Source organism: Saimiri boliviensis, chromosome 3 (assembly GCF_048565385.1).
Source record: "Saimiri boliviensis isolate mSaiBol1 chromosome 3, mSaiBol1.pri, whole genome shotgun sequence".
NCBI lineage: Eukaryota > Metazoa > Chordata > Mammalia > Primates > Cebidae > Saimiri > Saimiri boliviensis.
The window spans coordinates 73456626-73482667 of record NC_133451.1 but is presented as its reverse complement, the minus strand read 5'-3'; the positions used below and the strand labels follow the sequence as shown (position 1 = coordinate 73482667).

At 37.6% G+C, this 26042-nt stretch overlaps 1 protein-coding gene across 2 annotated transcripts; it reads right to left on the bottom strand.

Annotated features, from left to right (window-relative positions):
* Window positions 1–1535: 1535 nt before the first annotated feature.
* On the bottom strand, window positions 1536–22232 carry FGF5 (fibroblast growth factor 5). 2 transcript variants are annotated; one of them, XM_003923941.3, is made up of 3 exons: window positions 21786–22232; window positions 14160–14263; window positions 1536–2839 (listed from the first exon to the last, which is right to left on the bottom strand). In XM_003923941.3, the coding sequence occupies exons 1-3, from the start codon at window positions 22138–22140 to the stop codon at window positions 2492–2494; spliced, it is 807 nt and encodes a 268-aa protein (XP_003923990.1). In that variant the 5' UTR covers window positions 22141–22232; the 3' UTR covers window positions 1536–2491. The 2 variants fall into 2 exon arrangements, with proteins under 2 accessions (XP_003923990.1, XP_074252442.1); XM_074396341.1 differs by lacking the exon at window positions 14160–14263 and having other exon boundaries at window positions 2737–2839.
* Window positions 22233–26042: the final 3810 nt, after the last annotated feature.

Genomic DNA, 26042 nt, shown 5'->3' with positions numbered 1-26042 from the left:
CTCGGGAGGCTGAGGCAAGAGAGTCGCTTGAATCACGAGTTGGAGGTTGCAGTGAGGTGAGATCGTGCCACTGCACTCCAGCCTGGCAACAGAGTGAGACTCTGGCTCAAAACAAAAACAAAAAAAAAAAAAAAAGAAAAAAGAAAAATAATTGCATATGGTGAGTAGAGAGAAGTGTAATTTAATATATTCTTTTTAATTTTAGCTTGGCTTTAAATTTTGAAATTAATGATTCCTTACTTGCATAACATATTTGGTGGCTATCTTTCACATTCATATGCTAATCAAATCAAACTAGGAGTATAAGGTAAATGATTATTTTTTAGATTAATGTATACTACAAGCAACATTTAGCCTATGCAACTTATGCATTAATGTGGCTTGCTGTTGACCATCACTATCACATCTCCCTTCCCTAGTTAGGAACTTTTGTTTATTAGTTTCTGTTTTACAACTTAAATTTTTCATGTGCCCTAAGAACTTGGTATACAGTGTGCAATACTTAACAATAGATTAGAATAAACTGGAGTCATATTTTTAGCTTTATACTGTGTAAACACATAAAATGCCATTTGGACGAGAGTTGGACATATCTTTGTTTTAAAAATTTCATTGTTTTATTTAACCCATAAATACTTTAAAGTATAAATTAAATAAATTTTTGTAGCGTTTAACTTTATTCCATTTAAAAATCATACATTAAGTGCAAAGAATGTTTAATGAGATAATTGGCTTTATCATAAAACACTATACTAATGTATATACATGTTTTAGTTGACGGATGAGTTTTTTTAATTATGTGTGTGTGTGTGTGTGTGTGTGTGTGTGCGTGCGCACTGTTTTCTCATCAAATTAAAGCAATCTGCTTATATGGTAGCTAGTTCAATTTTGATGTTTCCACTTTGTGTTTGTGCATGGAAATAAACCATAGTTTCCTTTAAGAAAAAAAAACAGTTTGTAAGTATACTTTAAACATGTTTAAATGCAAACCACGAAATTTCTACGAACTCTTTTGTTCTTCCTATGAAAGCCATACATTTACCCATTAGCTATATGGTTTTCTTTTTTTGCCACATTTTTGAATGTAAGATAAACATTTGCATTTTGCAGAACTTTATTAAAATGATTACCTGAGAATAAATTTTGTAAATTTTCTAAAGTTAAATTTTCTGTGATTTATGTGTCCAGCAGTCAGTATTTACATTGAAATTAAATGCCATTTTCAACACATTGAATTCTCAAATTAGTTACCTCAATCAAAAGGCCATCTTTTAAAATAAACATCAGAAGTTTCCTTGTGAAAGGGCACATCTATTCACTGGACTGGCTACCTTTAGGAAGGCAAGCTCAAAGAGTGTTTGACTGAGTAATAAGAATATTCCTGACAATGGGACTTGGCATGGATAACTGTTAAACCATTCATCTCCGTCAGTTCTCTGTCATTTCTCTCTAAGTGTTTGCTCCCTGTGGATCTATACAGTGGGATAACAGAGTCATAGAAGTATTTTTAAGCACTCCAAATTCATAGTGCAGGCTTGATGGACAGAATAAAGTTTATTCCTCCAGCTGTTCAAGAATGAGGGCAAGGGGTATATAAAAAGGGAAATGAAGGCAAGACAGACTTAGATCTCAATAAATGTTGCAAACTTAATATACTTTTGCCTCTAAATCCTTTTCCTTACCTCCCTAATTTAATTCCATCAAAATGTCCTTACATTTTATCCTTGCTTCTAACCCATCATATTCCAGCCACCAAAGGTGTAGGATTCCACATAATGTCATGAATTTACATACACATACACACAAATCCAAGCTGAGCCTTTGGTGCCATGAAAAAAGAATTTAAACATATTAAAATGTAAAAGTAAATATATTATCTGAGGTATGGCTAGAAAAAATAATTAAAAAGTGCAGTGAATAGGAAAAATGTAAAAGATTTCCACATTACAAATGAGCTATAAACACATTTATAATTCATAAACAGCATAAAATGATGCTTATGTCATATTAATTAAAATAATAAAAGTAAGAAAATAACGCTCAATGCAGAGGTACTTTTAAGGAAACAAACAAAACAAAAAACAAAAGTTCACAAAATATTTTATCTGCATCAAAATATTCTTTGGAAACCAAAAATAAAAAATGTATCATGTATGTTCTTTCAGGTTGATCTGTAAAAGTCAGAAAAAAAATAGCCCATGTTATTTAACTTTCCAAAAATACAAAGTTCTAAATATCCCTTAAGCATAAAGCAAAAGGCTTTAGGTCTTGCTGAACTGAAGCAGCGTGCTCCCTGTATTGGTACAAAGAATTCCAGTTTTCTTCCTATCAAAATACGTTTTGTTTCAGTCACACTGAAACAAATGATGTGACTTCAACACAGTGTAAGTATTGCCAAAGCTGTGTCCAAAAACGTTTCTTCAGAACTCTGAAGACACCTATAGAAACTCCTGAGGGGAAAGAATGATTTCTCACAAGGCCAAGAGAAATATTATCCAAAGCGAAACTTGAGTCTGTATTTCACTGTGTTGGGAGTTTTCCGAGGTGCAGAAAGGGGAACCTTTGGCTTGATAGGGCTAGGTGGCTTTTTTTTTTCAGGAACAGTAACCGTGAAAGAGAGTTCTGGCTGCTCCGAATGCTTGAATCTTGGCAGAAAATGGGTAGAGATGTGCTGGGGTTTCACCCGGGGGCTGCACCCTCGTTTGGCTTTTCCTCTTTTATTCAGGGCCACGTACCACTCCCGCCCTGTTTTTTCAGTTCTGTGTATTGCTGAGGCATAAGTATTATAGCTGTTTTCTTGAAAACGCTCCCTGAACTTGCAGTCATCTGTGAACTTGGCCTAGGGAGGAGAAAACAAAGGAAATTTAAGTTGTGGCAGTCTTTTCAGCATGTAATGAAATATAAGATCTTGTAGCAAAAAACCAAAGAATTTTGTTGATGTCAGTTCCTTCTACTCCATTTCCCTTTATAAAGATATATTTGCTTTTTTTAAAGTTGCTTTAAAATTACTATTTTTGTATCTATATTTCTACTTCATTTATCTTTGTATCACATTTCTGTTCACTACCTACTTGGTGACATTAATATCAATGAATATAAAAATAACCAGAACTCTTGATACATTTAAACCCCGTTACTATTGTTTAAATACTTTGAAACGTATAGTCACAAATCTTTTAACATACTGTTTTTCTTCCTAACTCACCAAGAAAATAAATAGAACTATACTATTAAGAAACAATTGCCTGGTAAAATATAAATTCCTGTTCAGAGAAATCGGGTCAAAATTATTCCTTCGAAACAAGCATGCATTTCTTCAATATTATCAGTGTGATTCATGCCGCTGAGAGAGAAGCAGCATACGGTCCCCATTAATATTGCCCGTGTTAGAGATGTTTAGGAAAAAAAAAAAAAAAGGTATCTTTACTCAGGCAATACAGGAAAGTATACCTGACTCCAGGAAGAAAAAAAGTCATTGAAGTCACTAACAGTACTTTGTCCGGATCTTACACACACACACACAAATCTGCCCTTGAAATACTTACAGAATAGTGGAAAAGCAGACAAGTAGACATCCGTCATGGTGCAGCTTGATAAATGGAATTATGACAGCGGTATGCAGAGGGTACAATGACAGCATAGAGGAAGGGCATCTAAGAGGGTGGAGGTGGCCAGGAAGAGGGCAGAAAAGTCTTCCTATAAAAGGTGACATTTGAGCTGAGTTTTCAAGTACAACTAGGCATTAGGGAGGCAGGCAAAAATAAGAAAGAATTTTCAGGAAGAAAGAACAGTGTGTTCAAAGGTCAGCATGACACTTTCAAGTACCTGTAAGTAGTTCAGCCTGACCTCTGCTTAGGATGTATGTGAGAAGTAAGGAGATGAGCCTGCCAATGTAGGTCACCACCAGCTCTGAAAGGGCTTAGTTAGCCATGTTGTGAAATCTGAAGGAATTTGTGGGAGAATGGGGGAAGAGTGTGAACCTGGAGTCAGACATTCAATCAAAAACCGTTTCTGCCAGTTAAGATCTTTGCCTTAGCTTCCTTATCCATAAACCTTACACCAATAGAGCTATTATAATAATCCAGATGTTTTTCTAGGGAGGAATCTGTAGCTTTCACCAAACTTGAAAGAGTCCATAACCCCCCAAAAAATAAGAATTCCCATACTAGTTCAGACTACTAGGTTTTATAATTTCAAGGAGTACTATTTACACAGAATTCCTGTGTTTGAGAAAATAAAATATTTTATCCCCTATATATAAAAGCACTAAAAGCTATATACTTCTATGTCAAATCAAGAAGATTTATATGGGAATAAAATGGCCTTTTTCCCCTTGCTTTTTCAATAATGCCAAACTTTTCTTTGGAATACTGTTCATAACCCTGAAATCTAAATATCTGAATATTACAAGGCAATCTACATAGATCCACTGTTTAAGTCCACATGGAATTTTTGAGTAATGCAAGGTACTGACAGTATTAGAAGTCAACCAATATCAGAGAATTTCCAACCACACATTAACTTTATGTATAATAGTTTACTGGAGTTACTTATATTTAAGTGTAGTTCAGTCAACAAAGTTCTATTTGGGGGTTATAAAGCCTAATATGTAGATCTTCAACAAGTCTACTAGTGAATCTCTGGATATGATCTCAAGCAGGCTGAAGACAGGTATTTTTTGTTTGTTTGTTTGTTTGTTTTGTTTTGTTTTTGTTTTTTCTTGAGACAGAGTCTCACTCTGTGGGCCAGGCTGGAGTGCAGTGGCATAATCTCTGCTCACTGCAACCTCTGTCTCCTGGGCCCAAGCAATTCTCCTGCCTCAGCCGCTCAAGTAGCTGGGATTACAGGCACACACCACCATGCCCAGCTAATTTTTGTATTTTTAATAGAGATAGGGTTTCACCATGTTGGCCAGGCTGGTCTCGAACTCCTGACCTCAGAAAATCTACCTGCCTCGGCCTCCCAAAGTGCTGGGATTATAGACATGCACCACCATGCCCAGCTGAAGGCAGGTATTTTAAAGAATCACCACCTAGGTGTAGCATCCCTCTCACCCTGTCATACAATACACCTTGCCAGCCTACGTTTAGGCCAGGACTGCTATGCTGACATCAGTTTTGAAGATCACACATTGACTACTCCTGTGTTTTATTAGAAAGACTTGCTTACAAATTCATTGTAGATTTGTCTGCAGCTGCTTAGCTCTTAAAAGGTCTTTCCCATTTAAGTAGATAATCCCAATTGTTTTAAAATAAAAGCTATAGACATCTGAATGTTTCTGGCTCTATAAAAGGATCAGAATTTTAGGAAGTTGTGAAACATTTCATTTTAAAAAGTATCAGGTATGTTTACCTTGTCTCAGTTTTTTTTTTTTTTTTCTTAAAATGAAATTGAATGGCATTTTTGAAAATGTGTAATACATTATGCCTTGACCTGACTTCTACCTCTGTTTCACAAAAACAGTGGTGATTGCTTTAGTCAATTTTGATGGAGTTAGGTTTTTAAAATGTACTGCATTATTTAATATTTTCCCCCAACAGTGTTCAAGAAAATAAAGACAGAACATGTCATTTTTTAATTGATGCAGATGACAGGCACACATAGGCATGCACAGGTGCATGTACAAACATACTCCACAGCATTTTCTTTAAAAGAAATCTATATCATTTCCATTTTGGAGTCTATCATTTGAGTGAAACCAACTGCCCCACCCCCTAAAATTATTTCATCTAAAATCTTTCTGTTTTCCTCCTCAAGATTCATATTCTAAAGTTCTTTCTCATGAGGAGCTCTTTAAGGAGGTGGCTATTCGGACTTTAGATTTTTCAAAGGTCACCTAATTGTTACCCAGCGTAGAAATGTCTAGAGTTCTAAGAACCCACACACTACACACAGGCCCTCAGCCATCCAAATCCTACATTCTACATTAATATGAGAGTAAATGCAATCAGACTGGTTTGGCTTTCTAAATTGACTTTTAATTTAATGTTTTGTTTGAAAAATTCTTCCAGCTATGATGGAACACAGAATTATTTGAAACAAATATTTCAGTGAATTTATTCATCTTGAAGGATTGACTATTTCTGTTAATATTCCCGGTCATACTCAGACAAGATGATGATCCTAAGGAGGGCATAGGTCTTAGCTACAGATAGTTAAATACATTCGTTTACTATTAGAAAATTTTGGATAATAAATTTTCCAGGCCGATTTTTATTTTTTAAATCTTCTTTTAACTATAAGAAATGCTTTAGTAAAATATACACCTTTAAAATAATAGGAGCCAGGTACAGTGGCTCACACATGTAATACCAGCACTTTCAGAGGCCAAGGCAGGCAGATCACAATGTCAGGATATTCAGACCATCCTGGCCAACATGGTGAAAACCATATAAAATAATAGAACTGCATTAATTTTTTTTTTTAGAAAAAAAACCCTGAAGTTGAAAAACAGACTTTTTCTATAATTAAGAGTATGAAGCAGAGAGGTGAATCAAAATTCAGGTAAGTTGCTGAAATCGACATTCCTTTATTTAATTGTTTTACTACCATCAGCCACTACAATGAAAGCAATTGTTCAAATACTTGGTTTTTAAAAAAATGCTATCTTTGTTTTATATTTATTTTTCACTAATTTATTCCACAGATGTTTATTGACTGTTTATCATTTGCTAGGCACTGTGCTAGGTGCCCCTTTTACAGTGGAAAACAATATTGGCATGGCCCTGCCCATGTTTTTGTTGACTTAAATTACATTAAAATCTCTTTCATTTCTCCTGGATCTGGCAAGAATAAAAACAAGTTACATTCAACAAGCCATAATTGCAAAATTAAAATGAAATGTTTATAATAGGCATTTTTTATAGTTTAGTATACTCAAATTGACAAAAACAACAACAACAACTTAAATCGAACTATTTTTTCTTGAATATCCAAATTATTACAAGGAGAGGAAACACATTACTATTAAGGGAAATAAGAACTTTCTGCTGGGCATGGTGGCTCACACCTGTAATCCCAGGTGTGAGAGAATCACTTGAGGTCTGGAGTTTGAGGCCACCCTGACCAACATGGTGAAACCTCATCTCTACTAAAAATACAAAATCAGCCAGGTGTGGTGGTGCATGTCTGCAATCCCAGCTACTCAGAAGGGTGAGGCAGGAGAATCACTTGAACTTGGGAGGCAGAGGTTGCAGTGAGCCAGAATCGTACCATTGCACTCCAGCCTGGTAAACAAGAGCAAACCCCATCTTAAAAAACAAAACAAACAAACAAACAAAAAAACAAAAACAAAAAAACAAAAAAAAACACTTTTTTACTAGAAGGAAACTGTCTTGGCTCTACTCATCTCTTCTCACAGTGAAGGATCCATTTTAAACAATGCATATTTTTTGGAAGGTCAAATTAAATTCTAAGAAAATACAACTCTGATTAACTACAATATTCCAGAAATTACTAATTCTGCCAAGTTGAAATTAAACAGAAGTTCAATTAAACCAAATAAATTGTTTCCAAAATGATATTAAAAAAGAAAAAAACTCCCTAAATCTCTTCTTGTAGTTTTGTTCCTTAGTAAATATTACATTCTATGATTATTGAGCACCTTGAATTAAAGCTGTGCAAATACCAACTCTCATGTGCAACTACAGAAGTAAATATGCAGTATATGGAATGTAGACACAGGAGTGATTTTGAACAGACACCAGTGTAAACTTTGGAATTTGTGTGTATTTAATCAATTTGAATGATTTATTTCATTTTGTTTCCTTTTATTTGCTTCTTTCTCCTGAAAAACCTTATAAAGTTAAGAAAAAAATAGCCAAATCTAAATAATTAAAATGTTTTTATAGACTGTAATATTATTAAACAATAAGAAGGTTATCACAGACTATAATAAAAACAATTACAGACCGAATTGACTCTAAACTAAGTTTCCTTGCCACATGCATCACTTCTAGTTCTCCTACCTCCTTGTAGTGCTGCTTGGCTCCCATCCCTTCCCTCCACCAATGGAGCTGCCTGGGACAGGTGCCCTGAGCTCAGGTCCATTTGTATACTTTTGCCCTGGTGCAGGGCAGCATGCACCCAGAGGGGCTGCCTTTTACTCCTGATTATATAAGCTGTATGTGGGTCAGTTGCAGCCCTGCCATGCTATTTCCCAGGCATGGCCATATATCCTGCTTGGTACTGGACACTCATTCCTTCTATATCTCAGTTCTTTATACTGAGCAACCAACAAAATACACTAGTTGATTTTAATATTAGCCAACCCGAGATAATGTAGTAAAGAATATCAACTACAGGATCTCTCTTCTTAATTTTATAATTTGTCTTAAAATTACTCAGAGAGGAGGCTCAAATGCAGTTCTTCAATCCCTATCTCCAGAGACTGTGTTTTTGTAAGTTTGAAGAGAGACTCTGGACTTAATGTATCATTAACCAGCATCTCATGTGATTTTGATGCAAGTAAAGAAAGGACCACACCAGGAGAAACAAGGTGTAACATGGCTTTCTTTCTGAGGCCCTTAATAACTCCATAAAGCTGGACTATTGGAGACTACTGTGTGTCAGAGGGTTTAAATATATAATTTAACTCACAGTAATTCTATGGCTGCTATTAGGATAGTATTGTCTGATTTTTCAGCCGGGGAAGTAAAGAAAATAATACATCTATCACCCTGCATTTATTAAGTGCCAGAATAGACCTGTGACATCTTCTGATTCCTAGACTAAAGCTCTTTCCGTAACACTGTACAAACCAAAGCTATCTCCTAGGCTTTGCTTATATAGTCTTACTTGCTCTGAAGTTGTTTCCTATTAAAATATTGACAAATAACAAGTGTCACTCTCCAAATCATCAAAGAAATATACTACCATCTCTCGTTTTTGGCTAATATTGATTTCTGAATCTACAAGGCAACTCATCACACCCAGATTTCCTCAATAAAATAGATCTTCTAACCAGACTTCCATAGTGAAAACTTGAGGGGAAACATATTTACTGCAAAGGCAAAGTCTGAACCCATTTTGTGGCTGAATAGCCAAACATTCAATTTTACTGTATATTGAAAGCCCTTAGAAGGCAATAAAAAATTCTATGCAAATGCCTTGAGCTAGCTCATGCATGGTCTTGACCAGCAGAGTGGAGTGCTTAGTAAGTTATTTTTTAATGATTAAAAGTACTGCTCAAGCCTCCATTTCCCCTTTCAGTAAACATGCTCAGCTTTGGGGCTGCCGACTACTCTTCACTCTGCCCGCAGTGCAGAAGTGCAGTCTGGAGTCTCATCCCAGGCAAGCCAGCTGGCACCCTCTGAAACCAGGAAAGGTGGATGTTCTAGTCCTTGCTTAAGACTGATCAAGCACACATTCCATGCCCGTTTCGTAAACTCTGCAATTAGCTTTCCTTCCAAACACGATCCCCTAGAACACTGAGAAACAAAAATAATTCCACCACATGCTTCTCTCTGGATCTTTAAAATAAGCTAACATGTTTTTCTCCAATAGGCAATGAGCCTTATGCATGCTTTAATGAAAATACAAGAATACATGATAACCATCTTTTCCAAGATTTATATTTTTTAGAGAAAAATGAAGATGGATGACATAGCCATTAAAAAAATAACAAGATTATGAGCATAAGAAATCCATGACTCTTTAAGAGGTTGAGCTTGGAAATTTTGCTTTGAAATTAGGCTCCTCGGAAAAAGGAAAACCTGGTAGATAAGGGACAACTATAAGCACACAAAGCTTGGACCCAAGGAAGATCAGTGATTAACTGGACTTGAGGCTGGTCTGAATAATTTAAGGGTCATAGCTGCCTGACCCCAAAATCAGAAAGAAAGAGATTAAGGATTGTCAAACAGCCGCCTGAGGGCAAATTCAGGAAAATCTGTTTAAACATTAAGTGTAGAACACTTTTCAAACAGCACAGTAAGTGTTATATATGTATTATCTTGCTTAAAACACTTAGCTATCCCAATAGAGTGTTACTTTAATTTTCCTTCTTTAACAGTTGATAAAACCAAGGAATAGAAAGATGCAGTAAAATGTCACAGCTAGGAAGAGGTGGAGTGGGATTCAGCTGGGACTATCTAACTGTGTCTTTACCACCACACTCAAGGCCTTTTACTCCTAGTCTGGACCCACCTCAGATAAATCCAGAAAGGGATTTTCAATAACGATGCCAACCTGAGAAGGGAACAGGGACAGACAGACAGAGAAAGGCAGAAAGAGAAGGGCGCTCAGTCTCAGAAGATATCTTAGCATGGGAATGAATGTGTTGAGAAAGAGCATGCTGGCCACAGCTATGGCTTGGAGTAGCCCTTATGGCTCTTTGGAAAGCAATTATCTCCTTCTGCTCTTGATGATTCTTGATACATTTGGACAAGGAGAAGACCATACATCCTCACCCTTGTGAAGATGGCTGAAAAACGTGCACGACAGAAGTTTGCTTGCATTGCATATTTAGAGTATACCAATAAAGGTTTGAAGGAGAGCTGCCTTTAAATCAGGGTCTTGAATGAGTCCAAGGAGCCCCATACATTTAGATGGCTGAAGTTCACATAAGACTTCTCCGATGGAATTAACAAATTTAGCCCAAAAATGGAATTAGCATCAATCTAATCAATTTAGCTGCCTAAATCTGCTCTGGGCTGCCCTTTCAGTTTGCCATCTTTGTGTCTATGGACAGTAAAATATTTACTAACTAAAGATTTCTGTGAGCAAAACAGATCTCTTTTCTGTTTCAAAAGTTTATATTGGGAGGGAGGGGTTCCCTATGCAACTCATCACTGACATAGAATAACCAACATTTGTAAAATTCTGTGATGAGTTCTGTGACAGACACATCCCTTCTTCTCTAGGTTCTAAAATGAAGCACTGGAGACACAAGAGTAGATGGGGAATATGCCAATTCAAAAAAGTGATATGAATCAAAGAGAAAAGGAAGTACCTAGAATGGGAAAATTTGCAACTTTAACTACAAATCTCAAATTGCCTGTTCATTTGCCTATTAAGTAAAGTACTATAAATATTCTGATGATATGCCACAGTATTTATTTTTATATGTAATATGAAAATGTTTTCATGCACATATTAATTCCTATAAATTAACAGATGAAAACAGTGTAATTGGTTCTAAACAAAACCTTATCTTCTTTCAGGCTAACTTTTATCTAGCAAGCACTATGGCATTTAAAGAGAAAGAGAAAAATTTAAGAGGATATAGTTCTGGTTCAATCACTTGTTAACTGTGTAACCTTGGGAAAATAATTTAACATCTATGAGACTCTTTCATTACTTCATTATCTAATGAGATAATGTGAGTGAAAGAGCTTTTAGAGAACTATGAAAGTACATTATCTCTACCTAGTAACTAATTTTTAATACTTTGATTATTACTACAAAAACTGAGTTGAATATCTACAAGTATCCATGAATATTTCTCGGTGCAGTGGGGAATTACATTTCTCAGAATTCTATTAATATTTTATATTTTTAGTTCACCTTTGCTTTGTAGATAGAACCCTAAAGGTACTCTTTAAATGCCTCTGCAAAATTATTAATTTAAAGCAACACACCAATTACAAGTCTAAGCCTAAAATTCTATGAGTTTTTAACCTTTTTGGGGGATGATGTGAAGTTTTAAATACCAGAACTGTTAACTAAATCAGTCATATTTAGAGTTACAAGAACAATTTCCCAACACATTTAACTAGAATATGAAAACAAGAAAGAAACTGATAATTGCTAGCATTAATACTATTTCTAAATTCAACATCTTTAAAAAATAAATCACTTTATAATTTAATTAGTTTTTCACCTAGAGGAAAAGTGCTAATAAAAGCTCAGATAAGAGAAAGTGAGCTTGGATAATTGGTTTAAAAAGAATCTGCATAATCATAGGACTTAATATTTTTATCTACAATTCAGCTCAAAGTCATCAGAATGACTTTTATATCAAAGAGCTTCAGTGAGTGACAAGAGCAAGACTTGCTTTGTACTGTCTGAAAGTCATTATTCTATGAAATAACTCTAGCCTGCCAAGATGAGAAAGAATAACAGATGCTGCTTTTGCATTATCTGCATTATTTCAACCAGCCATCTTTAGACATTTGGGTCAAATTTCTAGAAATTCGTTACTTGCATTTGACAGAGGAATCACGTATCTTAACCTCTTAGTTTGACCTTTCTAATTGGCTTCCATTTGTAATATGTTACTTTCTTTGGCAATTATCCTTAAGCTGTTCCAAGTGTGGACTATTTTTTGCGTGTACTAGGGCATAAATCAGAATATTTTAAAAGTTAAGATTTTTACCCAAAACAAACCAGTAAGAGAAAGTTTCTTTGCATGCATAGTGTGTTATTATGGTGGTTAGATTTTGAAGGTGTTTTAATATTTCATAAGCTTAAAGTAGACTGGGGAAAAGTTATTTTGTTCAGATGTGTGTAATCATTGTTTTCCATTCTGTATGTGGATTTTACATAATATTTTTAAATAAAATTAAATGCCCTGAGAATGATACATTGGACTTTGGAAACTCAGTGGTAAAGGGGGAATGGGTGGGGTACTGTACACACATGGGGTACTGTACACACTACTCAGGTGATGGGTGCACTAAAATCTCAGAAATCACTACTAAAGAACTTTCTCACATAACCAAATATCACCTGCTCCTTAAAAGCCTATTGAAATAAAAAATAAATTTAAAAAATTAAATATCCTACTTTTTCACAGTGATGCAGAATTTTGTCCCTTAAATAAATGAAAAAATCTAAAAAACGTCTTTCTGAATACTATGTTATAGCTTGATAGAGTATAGTAACCAGCTCAAAAAATGAAATAGGTAAATTGTTTAACAGTTCTTGCAATGGGTGATTTCAGAGTTTAACAAAGGATGTCTATTCATGTTGTTAAAATGAGATTTTAGCAGTTTATTATATTCAGAATGTTACCCTATAATAATCGACAATATTTATTGAGCACTTACAATACACCAAATAGTATTCTAAGCACATTGCATGCATTATCTCATTGAATCCTCAAATAACTATTGAAATTGCTCAAATTCTGTCTCTTCCAAAAGATATTAACAAATCACCTCTAGATGTTAAGAAAAGTAAAATTATAAAAGTCTTACATATTAAACCCAGTGGTATTCTCATTGAATTCTTTAAAGATCTATCAAATAAAATTATAAATAGTAAGTTTCAATTGATAGCTATCAAAACTTTCTATAACTTTGAAAATTGAAAAAGTGATATTCCAATAATTTATTTAATACTAAAAGGAATAAGGATTAAAGGACTAACTTTAAAGAATAATTGCTTTCAAAATATTTTAATGTGAAGAAAATGAGTATACCACAGAAAAAGGATAAAGCATCTTTAAGTGTGGTGCATATATACTAATACAAATAGAATCTGTGAGTGGGAAAACTATAAGCTGAACATACTTTATTATCTTTAATATGTTTTAATACTTCCCAGGTAATGGGAACTTGCATAACAAAGCAAATAAATAATTTGTAAATTGATTACAGTATGTAAAACTGATCTAAATAAATTTTTGAGAATGCAAAATTAGTTTTCATAGTATTAAGTTATTATTTTTGATGTGACAAAAATACGAGATAAAAATTCTTCAAATTAATCAAATAAAATTTATCTATGAAAGTCAGAGTCGTCTAATTATTCGTTTCTTCTCTCCCTACTTGTTAATTTGAAAATATTTTACATTACTGAGACCCAATTTTTGGTATGAGTAGCTTGTAAAGTTAATAACTTCATCTACTAAGCAAACGCACAATCACTATAAACTTATATGTTATGAAATATATTATTGCCATAATATTTCTTCTTATGTGGGCTGCTTCTAAGAAATAAATGGATGGTTACCCCTTTGAGAATGCTATTTCCAAATACATCTATGCTTAAACTTTTTGTAGACTCTATAATATCTTTTCAAGCAAATTAAATATTTAAATGATTACTTCTAGAAGCACACAAAATTCTCTTGGTTAAATGTACATATACTTTTAAAAAAATTAAGTTCTTTGGGCAAATTGTCTCACCTACTAATTTGGAAAATTACTTTATTCTGTTTTACAAATGTAAAATCTTTATAGCACCTTGAACAAATATAAAGTGGTTCTACTTACACTTGCATGGAGTTTTCCTTTTTTTGACATCGCTAAAAATTTGTTGCTGAAAACTCCTCGTATTCCTACAATCCCCTGAGACACAGCAAATATTTCCAAAATACCTAGGATGACAGAAATCCCAAAATAAAACAGACTCTTCTTTATATTATTGTGAAAAATTAAATTTCTACATAGGTTCTTTTCATTCTTTATTATTGTGATTTAAAAAAAGAAATTTGTATTTAAAATCCTTATTTTTCATGACATTCACTACATAAAAAAATAAGACTAGGATTTAAGATAATTTCAAGATTTAAAAATTTAATTCTACCTCATCGTAATTTTTTGGACAAATAATTTGCTTTTAGTAAACAATGAGCATAAGATTTTCTAAGATTTTAAAGGAACTGAGAAGACATTTAAAAAATTTTAATAATTCTCATCCATTGTTTCTTCGTCAAAGATAGTACACCACTTTGAATATTAAAGCACATAAATTCCATGCTCAAGACTAGTATAACCACTTGAAAGCCTGGAATAATACTTATTTACATTAAATAAATTTCTCTGCTCTAATCATCGTGGTTTTAATGGTAGTAACAAATAAACATATACCATACTCAGTCTTTTAGTGACTACATTTAAAGACTGCATATATAATACCAAAAGCATTATAAATAACTTGAAATTATTGGTTCAATTAAATGTTTTAATAGATTATGCTTTGAGAAATCTTACATTTTAAATCATTTTCTGAAAAAAAATTAATGAGAGTTTATTATATTATTGTTTATATTTTGTATTTTATAGTTAGCATTATAAAGTCAATGTCTCTGTGTCTTCTACAGTAATTTCAAAGTTCACATCCCCTGGATCAAGAGAATTATACACCACAGTTCATAGAGTATTTCAATAAGATAAAACTCATAGTCTGCATATAATTAGAAAGCTTGCTTTTTAACACAAATGTATGTATGTTATATGAACATGAAAAGAACATAATGTTTTTTATTAGTTGTTTATTTCAAATTTTTTTAAAAGAGGTTTTTAGTTCAATAGACATAAAAAGGGACTTGTTTTAGAAAGGAAAAAGGGAAGCCAGGTGCAGTAGCTCACACCTGTAATTGCAGCACTTTGGGAGTCTGAGGCTGAAGGATTGCCTCATGCCAGGAGTTCAAGATCATCTGGTCAAAATAGTGACACCTCATCTCTAGTTTTAAAAAGGAAAGGAAGGAAGGAAGATAAGAAGGAAATACAGAAGGGAGGAAGGAGAAAAGAACATCTCAATACTTCAATCTATAATATTCTGAGCGAATACACAAATCAGGATATGTCAATAGGACTCTGCCAAATAGAGAAATTCATCATATATTCTTGAAATAGAAGTTTCTCCCTACAGTATTTGAGGTACATATAAAACTATTCTGCTTACCAAAAACAAAAAATATTTTATAAATATATGTGAGCAACTTGATTGAGCACTTACATTGTACAATGTGAACTAACATCTGTAAGGTAGCAAGCGTTGCTGTTTATTTATTCAACTTGGTTTCTTAAAAAACTTGATCAGAAAATTTATGTGAAAAAGGGAATAACTGAACAACTTTTTTAAAAAAATGTTTTTAACCCACAGTAAATAAAACATAGCTTAGGGACACTTCAGGTACTCGTCCATTAATAGATGTTTCTTTAAATTGAAAAACAAAAACTAAAAACTATTAGAAACTACTTTTGCTTTTAGGAGTAAACTGCTAAAAAACAAACAAACAAAAAACACCACTGTCTTATAAATCCTTTCCTTCAACATGTTTTTCAAATGCTATTTATAATATAATGTACTATGAACATTATTTAAGTATGATACACATCCAAAGGTTTAAAAGCATTATCATTTTATAAAATATTAACAAAGCATACCAAGTGCTTTGTAAAGTTAAATACTCTATACAGACATAACATGTTATAGTAATATTATTACTAAAGGGTGACTAGAATGCTAATAAAAAGTTAAATTTCTATCAGAATTACAGCATGATACTGAGAATAGCATCAGTGCTTTTAGATATTTGGGAGATAGGGATGTGATTGTAAATTTTTACGTAAACATGTGCATTCAAAAATGAGAAAGAAAGTGAGAAATTGTATATGTGTGAAATGATAGATACAAAAGGGACAACACGGAGTTGATAGAGGAGAGATTTGGTTGTATATTTCCTCCAAGTTACTCATGGTGCTAGATTGTCAGAGGCTTTTAATTCCATTCCCTGGAAATTTATCTGGTTTTGAACATGAGATATATTGTATATTAATGAAAAATATATGATAGAATAAAATATTAAAGTTTCATAAGTGTATGTGTTTGTATGCTAACTTTGAAGATGTTGAGATAAAAAGGCTTTATAAATATTTGTTTTAATAGAAATAATACTGCTTTGCTTAAATAAATAGTTGCTGATAACTTACTTATTCCAATTTTTAAAGAAAGACCAACTTAGAATCATTTAACTTGTATTTCAATACAGTTTACATTTTGTGTGTATATATTATGTACAATTTGCATGCAATGAATTTTAAATGTGGGGAAGATGAAATAATATATGTGAAGGTGTTATTATTTGATTACATATTGCATGATTTCTTCTTAAATTTTCCAGGATAAAAATGATATATTCCCTGAGAATTAAAGGATTTATAACTTTAAGAAAATTATCTTTAACTGAAAGCTTAAAAATACACTTTACATATATCATTCTATTTACTGTTATAAGGAATGCAGGAGATGTAAGAGATAAGATTGGATGGATGAATTACTTTTCACATAGGCAACTTTGGTATTGATCTTCTAAATCTTACTATTATTACGACCTAATATTAAGAACACTGTTATGATCATAATTTTCAAAGTAATGTCAGTAGTGATTTCACAATGTCTTGTTTTTCTAAACACTGGAGCAGATTCAACAAGTCACACGATTCAGTTTCCTGCCCTCCTCCCCAAGACATCACAGGCCTATTGATTTTACTATGACAAATCTCAGTAACTCATTTAAGAATTCTGTATAATTTTTTAAACCAAGGTACATTAAATCACACATATACAAATTTCAGAAAACATTTCTTTGACAGTGGTTTCTTTTCGATTTCAGTGATTTTCTGACCTTTATCATTGGGAGTCAGATACATTAAATTTGATGGAAACTTAACAATTCTCCTTATGAATGCCAAGGCAGTATCTCTAAGCAAAATTGTGGAAGGCCAAGCTTGTCTCATAGGTGGTAGTCAATGACTGTTTGTTAAATTTGACTGTCTTCTTTGACTCTTTTACTACCTCTCTTTTCTCTCATCAGGACACCCCATGTATACACAAGTATGGACAGGTGTCTTAGTACTCTCCTGATACTGTGGCCTTCTCCTGCTTTAGAAGCCATGGGTGGGGGTGGTTCAGTGTGGACTAATTCACATTACAGTGCTAGTGACCCTGTGCTTTTTTCCTAAAGTGTTCCCATTTAAGAGGGTCAGAAGAAGAGGAGAATGCTTAAGAGAAGGAATTATTCTCTCTTCATGGGATTTCGGCATTGGCACCTAGGCTGAAGAAGGCAAGAATTTCTTGGTATCTCTCAGCTTACACACACAGTCTATTCCATTTATGCATTATGAAGTAAGTTTACTTCTGAAAAAAAATTTCTAGATTTTTGACTTAGTCCTCTGCAGATGTTTTAATATAATAGGGCTGTATTGATAGTGGTTGGTATAATTATACAAATTTTTCCTTTTTCTCTCTTTTGTTATGAATAAAATATAGAAAAGCATACATATCCCATGTATTCAGAAGCTTTCAACAACCCATCTGAAAATCCCCAGAGAAAAATATTTTAAAACTGGAGTTTCTCTACTTGCATCCACAAAGTAACAGATATGCTGTGCCAAGTTATCAAATCTGAATCTTGAAATATTCAGTTTAGCAGCCTTCACTGATTAAATTAGTAACAGAAATTTTCCACTTGATTTTTTCTACATAGTAGATACAGATTCTGATTTATTTAGGCTTGTGGGACTGTCTAATGATTCCACATGACACCAAAATTGGTAGTGAATTTAGATTTTTTTAAAAAGCAGTAACATTGGCCATTCTATTAGCCAAAATATGTGCTTGGAATTTGCATATTTCATGTAATCGCGTTGAGTTTGTGTAGCCACAGCCTTAAACTTTTCTTCCCTAAAATTACTTGATTAGCTATTATTCAGTGGCCCAAGATAAGTAAACAGAAGCACTGTGTTGAAACTAAACTCGAAGACATATAAATTGAAGCAAACCCTTTGTTTCCAAGCAATATTTGGGTCATCTATCTTGTCTTGTTCATCTTTCTTCATCTTTCCACGTGTTTCCTCATAATAAGGATTTATGTACAATGAGCTTGATTTCATTTTCTGTCTTCAAAACTTGGAATAAATATTGTATAAGAGAAGTTAAGAATATATTAATTGGTTCATGTAAACTAAACAAATTATGTTTGAAAGTCCATGGCCAGAATGTACTTCTGATGGTGAAACCAAAAAATATTTGCAATTTGCAAAAATATAGATATAAAAGTTTACTGTCAAATAATAGTTGTGAACATATGTTTATCTGTCTATCAGACAAATACTACAGAATGTTATTAGGTTTAAAATAACTTGTTAGAATGAAGTTTCATGGCAAAGCTTTGACTTTTCTGAAGTATCAGGCTTGTAAGGAAAGGAATATGTTTTCTATCGTTGCTACCTCACAGACAGTAGAATTAGATGATGAAATCAAACTGATGTGTCCTTTGTGGATACATCTTGATCTGGCCCTCTCAGCCTCTGTGAGATTTAAACACATTTCTTCACATACTCTGAGAAAGGTCATGGCCAACACCCAAGTTTACAGGAATGTCAGGAAACATCAAGTGCTGCATTCAAAGAGGCAAATGACCAATTGTAATTAGCAAGCTTCTGTTTCTCTTTTACGACTAGGTAATGGCAGAGATCCATTTTAAATTCACAAATTACATGCAAATTCTTCATTGATCAATGGTAGTAAAAATTTTCTGAAGTAGTATTAGACACTCCAGACATCACAAAGCAGAAAATCACCATGATTTAAATATTTGTTATGCTTTCTTCTGAGGGTGGGGGGACTCTATGGAAGACAAACAACACAAAAGTAACCAAAATATCATGCTTAATGAGATAGGTGTCTTATATTGGGTACATGAATGAATGAATCAATATGTGAATGAAAGCAAGTCATGTGAAAGACCCAGAAACTAAACTCTGAAAGGTTATTGTAAAGAGGAAAAAAACTAGGAAAAAGTCTAAATTGAGTTTTATTTCGGCACGGTTTTAGGAAACATCCCTGTTTTCTTGTAGATAGCTTTCAACATGGATTTTAAAAGAAAATGTACATTTTACATACTGGGTATTTGTAAATGTCTGGTTTAGCTGGATGTATCCTTTTTGATGTGCTCTTATTTTCCTCCCTTTGCTTTTCTACAACATCCCCTCTAGCAAGGCCTAAGCTGTAAAACTGTCTTTGTCTCTTACAGTGTCTTTCTAGAGAAGACGGTGACTATCCTGGGAATGAGCCTTGCTTTCCGAGATCTCCATTACAACTAAACCCTCCCCAGAGGCATCCTCTGAGCTCCCTGGGCTCCAACCTGCAGCTTGCTGCCTGTTAGTTTGGGGTCTCCCTTGAGCTCACAGAAGTTATCCTCTGTTGCTGCTGATTCCTGGATAAATTACAAGAATAACGAAAGAGAGAAAGTTTTCTTGGGAGAAAGAAGGAAGGGTTGACTGAAGTGGAGAATAAGCTGTGATGGCTAATGGAGTCAAGAGATGGTTGAGACAAAATGAGAAGGACGAATGGAAACAGACGTTACTGGTTATTTCTCAAATCTCAGAAAATTCCCCTTCACCCCAATAGATTTTGAACTTTATCCATTACCAAAATAAGCAGTTATTTGATGAATGAAATAAACTCTAAAATATGGATATAGGTTCCTCTTGGGAGGGTGAGGGAGGCCCTGGGGCTCACTGGGGCTCGCTGTCTCCGACTGGGCGCTCCAGTCTCCCTCACCACGTGCGCCGCAGGCTGCTAAATCAGCGCCACCAATAGACTAGACAGGCGCAGGGGGCGGGCATAAACCTGTTCCTCTTTCAGCATGAACCATCAGGACTTCCACACGAGGCCCCCTTAACCGGCGGGAGGAGGCTTGCCAACCTACCACCTAACCCACTTGCGCAGCTCCGATCCCACTCCGGAGACTGGCTGCCAAAATTTCAGCCTGCCGGTAGCGTCCAGGCTCCTCTTGGAGCCTGTGAAAGGAGCCCAAAGGCCCGCGGAGTCTTTGGTCTGAGAGGGAGCAAGGTAGGTACATCTAGGAGCAACCAGGCTGACATTGAAAGACAGGTGACTATGCGCACTGCTGTCTCCTGGCTACATTTCCGCTCTCCCTCGGTACCTGACAGGCCCTGGCTGGGGCTCTGCCTGGCTGACCAACCCGCGCTGGAAGAGGAATCTGGCCTTACGGAGCAAAAGTCCCACAGAGATCCCTCTAGTCCTACACATATTCCCAAGCCGCCTCTGCCCCCAGCTGCCTAGAGGCAGTGAAGGGAAACCAGAGGAGTGGCTGCGATGGTCTGGAAACACAGATGGGGTGGACGGGAAGAGAAGATGGGAAAGGAGAACAGAGCGCGTGCTGCAAGAGAAAACTCAGAGGGAAATGTAAAACTTTGTTTACAAAAAGTCCTGCAAAATTTACACTCAAACCAAATTTAACCTCTGTGTTTCTTCTAAAATAAGAAACTTTCCCCTAACTGTTCTAGAGTACCAAAGGCTGGTCACTCTCCTAACAAGGTGTAGTCATGGTGTCAAGATACTAAACCTTTCTAAATCCAACTCTGGAGTTAGTAATTACAATGTTTATCACGTCTCCCTCTCTAAACGCGTCCAGTTTTCTAGAGCACAATCTTCTTCCAAGCAGAAATGTCTTTCTGGTGTCCCCTAATTATCTGTCTATCTATCTATCTATCTATCTATCTATCTATCTATCTATCTATCTATATTTTGTGTCTATATATACCTATGTGAATGTATTGTATACATAAACATATATACATATACAATATTAATTCGAGGTTTATGGTAGCAGTTGGAAGAGGGAAGTATTTAAGATTTGATTCTTCTTTTTAAAAAATAACTTCAGTTATGGATATGGAGAAGGGCTGCACTTTAATGCCTAATGAAAAATGTCAGGCTAGTTCATAAGCAGAAGGTAAACACATTGAACGAGAAGGAGTGAGATTTTTTGTTCTCTCCCCTCATGGCTGGAGATTCGTCTTTGAGGCTAGGACAAACGGGAAACAAGGTACCCGCCTGGGCACCAGCCTCTAGGTAACATACACCTCAGAAATCGCCATTCCTCATGCCCAGGAGAGGGGTGCGTGTGCGCACACCATATAGATGCGTTTCCACCCAACCCGCCCGGCTGTTTCTGAGTATCAGCTGGTCCCAGTGACCCGGACTCAGGAAGGTGCGCCTGTGGCCCGGGGACTACCTGCTGTCCCTCTGGAATCTTCTGCCGCCCGCCTAGGATAGGGTTTGTAGGAGAGCGAGTAACTTACTTAACATATTGGCTTCGTGGGAGCCATTGACTTTGCCATCCGGGTAGATCTGCAGATGGAAACCGATGCCCACTCTGCAGTAGAGGCTGCCGGTCCGGCGCCCCGAGGGGCTCCACTGGAAACTGCTCTGCTCCAAGCCACTTCCTTGGCTGCCCAGAGAAGCTGCGGGGGAGGAGGAGGCAGAAGAGGAAGACATAGCGCTACTGCCGCTCTGTCTGCTGCTGGTGCCTCTAGGGTTTCTATCACTGGCAGCGGGTCCAGATTGCCCTTTGGGGGCAAGGCGCTTCTCCCCGTGAGCCCAGGCGCTGAGGATCAGGTGGCTGAAGAAGAGGAGGAGAAGGGAGGACAAGCTCATTCTTCCAGGCGCGGGGGTCCTAAGTGCATCTTGTAGGGCTGATTCTGGGCTCTGTAGCCCCTGTGCGGCTGCGTGCCTCTGGCGCTGCCCGCCTCGCCGCACCGGGTGGACATAGCCTCGGGGAAGAGAAGGGGAGAGGGGGAGAGAGAGGCCACCCGAGCGGATCTCCGTGCTGGCACCGGGATATTTATAACGCCAGTGATCTCACTGCTCCGTGCACGCCTGCGAAGCTTCCCCTCACCCGCGGCTTTGTGTACTCACTGGCCGGTGCGGGGAGGGAGCCTCGCGGTCCCGGGGGCGGGGGGTGTGAAGGAGGGAGGAGATCCGAGCGAGTGAGTGGGAGGAGAAGCTGGGCTGAGAGAAGCTGCGCCCCGGACCCTGGGTGCGCCTCTACCAGAGCCAAGCACCCCAGCAGTTCTCATGCGCAGCGCGGCCACTCCGCTTCGCCGACTAGGGCCAGAGCCGCGCGGAAACCAGCTCTGCGTGAGCAGCGGAGTCTCCAGGGGCAGCAACAGAAACGGGGGGTTGAAATGTGAAAATGGGTCTTCGTCCTCTCCCACCTCTACCGCACACTTGTGACTGGGCGACGCACTCTCTTCCCCCATAACACGATTTCCAGATTCTCCTCTCTTTGCCAGTACACCCTGTTATCTCGTCCCCTTCCCGAGAGCCCTTCGAGAACCGCGTCCCGCCAGGAGATCCCACTGCTTCTACAGCTTTCGGCGGCGGAAAACCAAACAGGGATTCGTAGCCCAACTTGGGAAGGCTTTGGTGTGGCGCGGTTGGGGGAGAAGGCTGTTTTTGTTGTTGTTACTGATTTATTAAAGAGCTAAGGAAAGGGTTTATTCAGCGTTTAAACGCCACCCTGAGTCATCATGCCAAGACTGGAGCTGCTTTCTTGTTGGAAACTCTCGGCTGCGCTGAATATTATGACGAATTTGTTTTTCCTTCTGGGAAGCTCTCGATCTGTGTTCCTGAGAATCAGGGCACACGCACTCCTGCACTCGGACCGGGGCAAGAGGGGCAGGGGCTGGCCACCAGCACAAGTAACTGACTGCCCAGATGTCCTCTTTCGCCCCAGGATCCCCGTGGCAGGATTAACTAACCGCTCGATTTAGCCTACTCTGACCTGCCATTGACTGAAGGACCGACCCTATGAATGAATAATGACGTGCACGCTGGATTTCAACCTCAGGAAACCTAGAAGGGAGAATTTCCTTGAGAACGGAGAATTTCCCTGTACGTAGCATCTGAGAAACACCTGACTTGCATTCTTGGAATGTTTCTGTCTGAAAACATGTTTGAAACTTTAAACTAAGCTTTGATACATTATTCATTGGTTATTTTAATGAAACTGCCGGTAACATTGACTGATAAGGTCAATTCACATGAGCCAAGGTTGATGCTAAGAAACAGCCTTATCCATTATTGAGCACCCACTTAAGTTTTCCCATCTCAATAATGAAAAGCATATGAAACGAATGTAGATTTTTCAGGATTGGTATCTTCCACCCCCAGAGTAGTTAACACCAAAGTACTTGTAAAACAGGTCACCTGGTAGTAAAAACACTGTGTTAAAGGAAAAGGACCTCACACATGGATGTGCATAACAAGGGTACCCTTTATCAGATACTGCTCAGGGCTGAACACACTCCCTCTCCACTGTTCTAAGCTCAAGTTATCTACTTCTCCCTTAACTAGGGTGGGTAGGCAGATCCTTACAAGGCAACCCTCAAAGTAGACGCTGAAAACAGTCACAGTATCTCTCAGAATGGTCCACTTGACTGAAATCACCTTTTTTTCTGGGGTGGGTGATTGTAGGATGCTGAACCTGGGTGCTGTTCCTCCTTCAGATGATGCCCTGAAGTCTGTGGCAAAGCTGCCAGGGTTTAAGCCACATTGATGCTGCTGAATGCCATTCATATGTTCCCCAATGCCACACCAATCCACAACCCATTTCTCAAGTGACAAAGATTCTCCAAAGCAAATCCAGTTGCTTGATTCTCCCCCCTTTTTTTAACCCAAGGAATCTGCTGAAAGAGGAGAGTGGTTCCTGACCTTGTTGCACTGTCAGCCCCCTATCTAAACCCAGGAGGTCAAGGAGACTCTGGGCCCCGATTTCTGCAACTGATAGCCTCTTGTCCTTGCTCCCTTCTCTCAGCCCCGCCTGAGCTGAAATAACCATCTTTGTTTTCCTCTTGATTCCCGCAGGAGCCGAGCTGGGGATCAAATCCTTGCCTAGGAATGACTCAGGAAGACAAAGACATCTGCTCAGACTTTAGTCTACCTCAACCTGGAGGAGGGCAAGATACACTCTTCTGGATTCCAAGGGCTTAGAAAGAGCCAGAGGCTCACTACGAGGAGAGAAGTGACCAGCTGTTGTGGGAGAGGATTGAATTTGTCAACGCCCAACTGTCTTCCATATTGGGGTGGGAGGCTTAGGGGTTGAGCGGGCAGCTGAATGCGCCAAAAGCGCGGGGCTTAAAAGGAAGTCTCCATTAGTGAGATTACGCGTGTAGGGTGGATGCTATTAAACTTTTAAACTTTTTTTTTTTTTTTTAACAAGAGGGTTATGTATTGGGACCATTAATAAAGACCTGCAAAAGCTGAACAGTGAAACATGAAAGGCAGCACTCCCCTTGTTCCGTGAGCTGAGTTGCCAAGTCCCCTTCCTTCGCAGCTCCGCTGAGGAAAAGGTTGCGCTATACGCCAGGGCTGCACCCGCCCTGGCCTACGCCCTGCCTTCCACGTCGAGCAGCCTGTCTTCGCGAGCCTGTGTCCACAGCAAATCTGCAGTGGGGAGTGGGGAGGAATCTCAATTAACTGTCTGGGCTACCTCGAGCCCTAATCCTGTGAACTTCACCACAAATTGCGCAAGCCTACACCACATTTTCTCTACTGCTGACATCTCGGCTTTCCCCAGTAAGCCTCGAAGTTCGTTCGGCCCACATCTCCTGGGCAAGAGCGGATTTGGGCCCACAGCTCGCTTTCTCCAATTCCTGCGTTCTCCCAGCCACGAAAGCAAGTTTGGAGAAAAGTGCATGCAGCTGGCTTCCTGCAGAGGTGAAACAAACTGGCCCCGAAGATTAGTTTCCACTCATCGCCACCTGACAGAGGACAGAAAACTACCCAACAGATTGATAAGTTCCACCAGCCACCTAGGCACCAGGCCGTGAGTGCGTGGGCCTCGGCTTAGGCCCCCCACCCCCCACCTCCTTGGGCTCACTTTCCGCAGTGTCTCACCGAGCTAGGCCTCTCATTTCCTAGACCAACCCCATCGGACTTACTTTTCCAGGAGCCCAGCATCTGAACTCTCTTTCCAGGCCTCCCCTATTTCTGTGTTGAAAACTGTTGGTGAATTTCCCCCTATCTCTTGTAACTACAAGTGTGATCTGGTTACTGGAGACAGAAATCAATCCAAAAGAAGGTAAAATTACCGGCAACCTCAGGCTGGAACCCAGAAGCCTAAGAAAAGAGAAGTCAGGGTGAATAAGTCAGTGATCAAGATTTCCTTCACCAGAGACAATCCCGGTATTTACAACATTCCTCTGGGTTTAAACTGAGGCCAGGCCTCACTGAGAAGAGGGTTCTGAAGGCAAGACTGTTCATCCTACAGTGTCTCATGCTAAAGTGGAAGGACTGATGAGAGATAGATGATGGAATCGAATAAACAATCCTGATGATGCAAGCCACTGTCCTGGGAGGTTGTCGGACCCAGGACCCAGGCTGCCACTATGCCAGGCAGATCTTACACAGATTTCTGTTCCAAGAGCCTCAGTTACCCCAAAATCTCCAGTCCTGGAGGTGCAGGTGCTATAAGAAATTTGCCTGTTCTTAGCTTAAAATGCCTGTGCAGTTTAAGCCGAGGCCAAGTTTTCTTTTATCCAAAGGAAGACTAAGGA

What these genes read in the sequence shown, in the direction of transcription:
- FGF5 (XM_003923941.3), bottom strand. Translation starts at nt 22,140, where the DNA reads ATGAGCTTGTCCTCCCTTCTCCTCCTCTTCTTCAGCCACCTGATCCTC. An exon ending in CCACGAAGCCAATATGTTAA is followed by an intron (nt 14,264 to 21,785) that starts GTAAGTTACTCG and finishes CTGTCATCCTAG; the next exon opens with GTATTTTGGAAATATTTGCT. An exon ending in AAGGAAAACTCCATGCAAGT is followed by an intron (nt 2,840 to 14,159) that starts GTAAGTAGAACC and finishes TCTCCTCCCTAG; the next exon opens with GCCAAGTTCACAGATGACTG.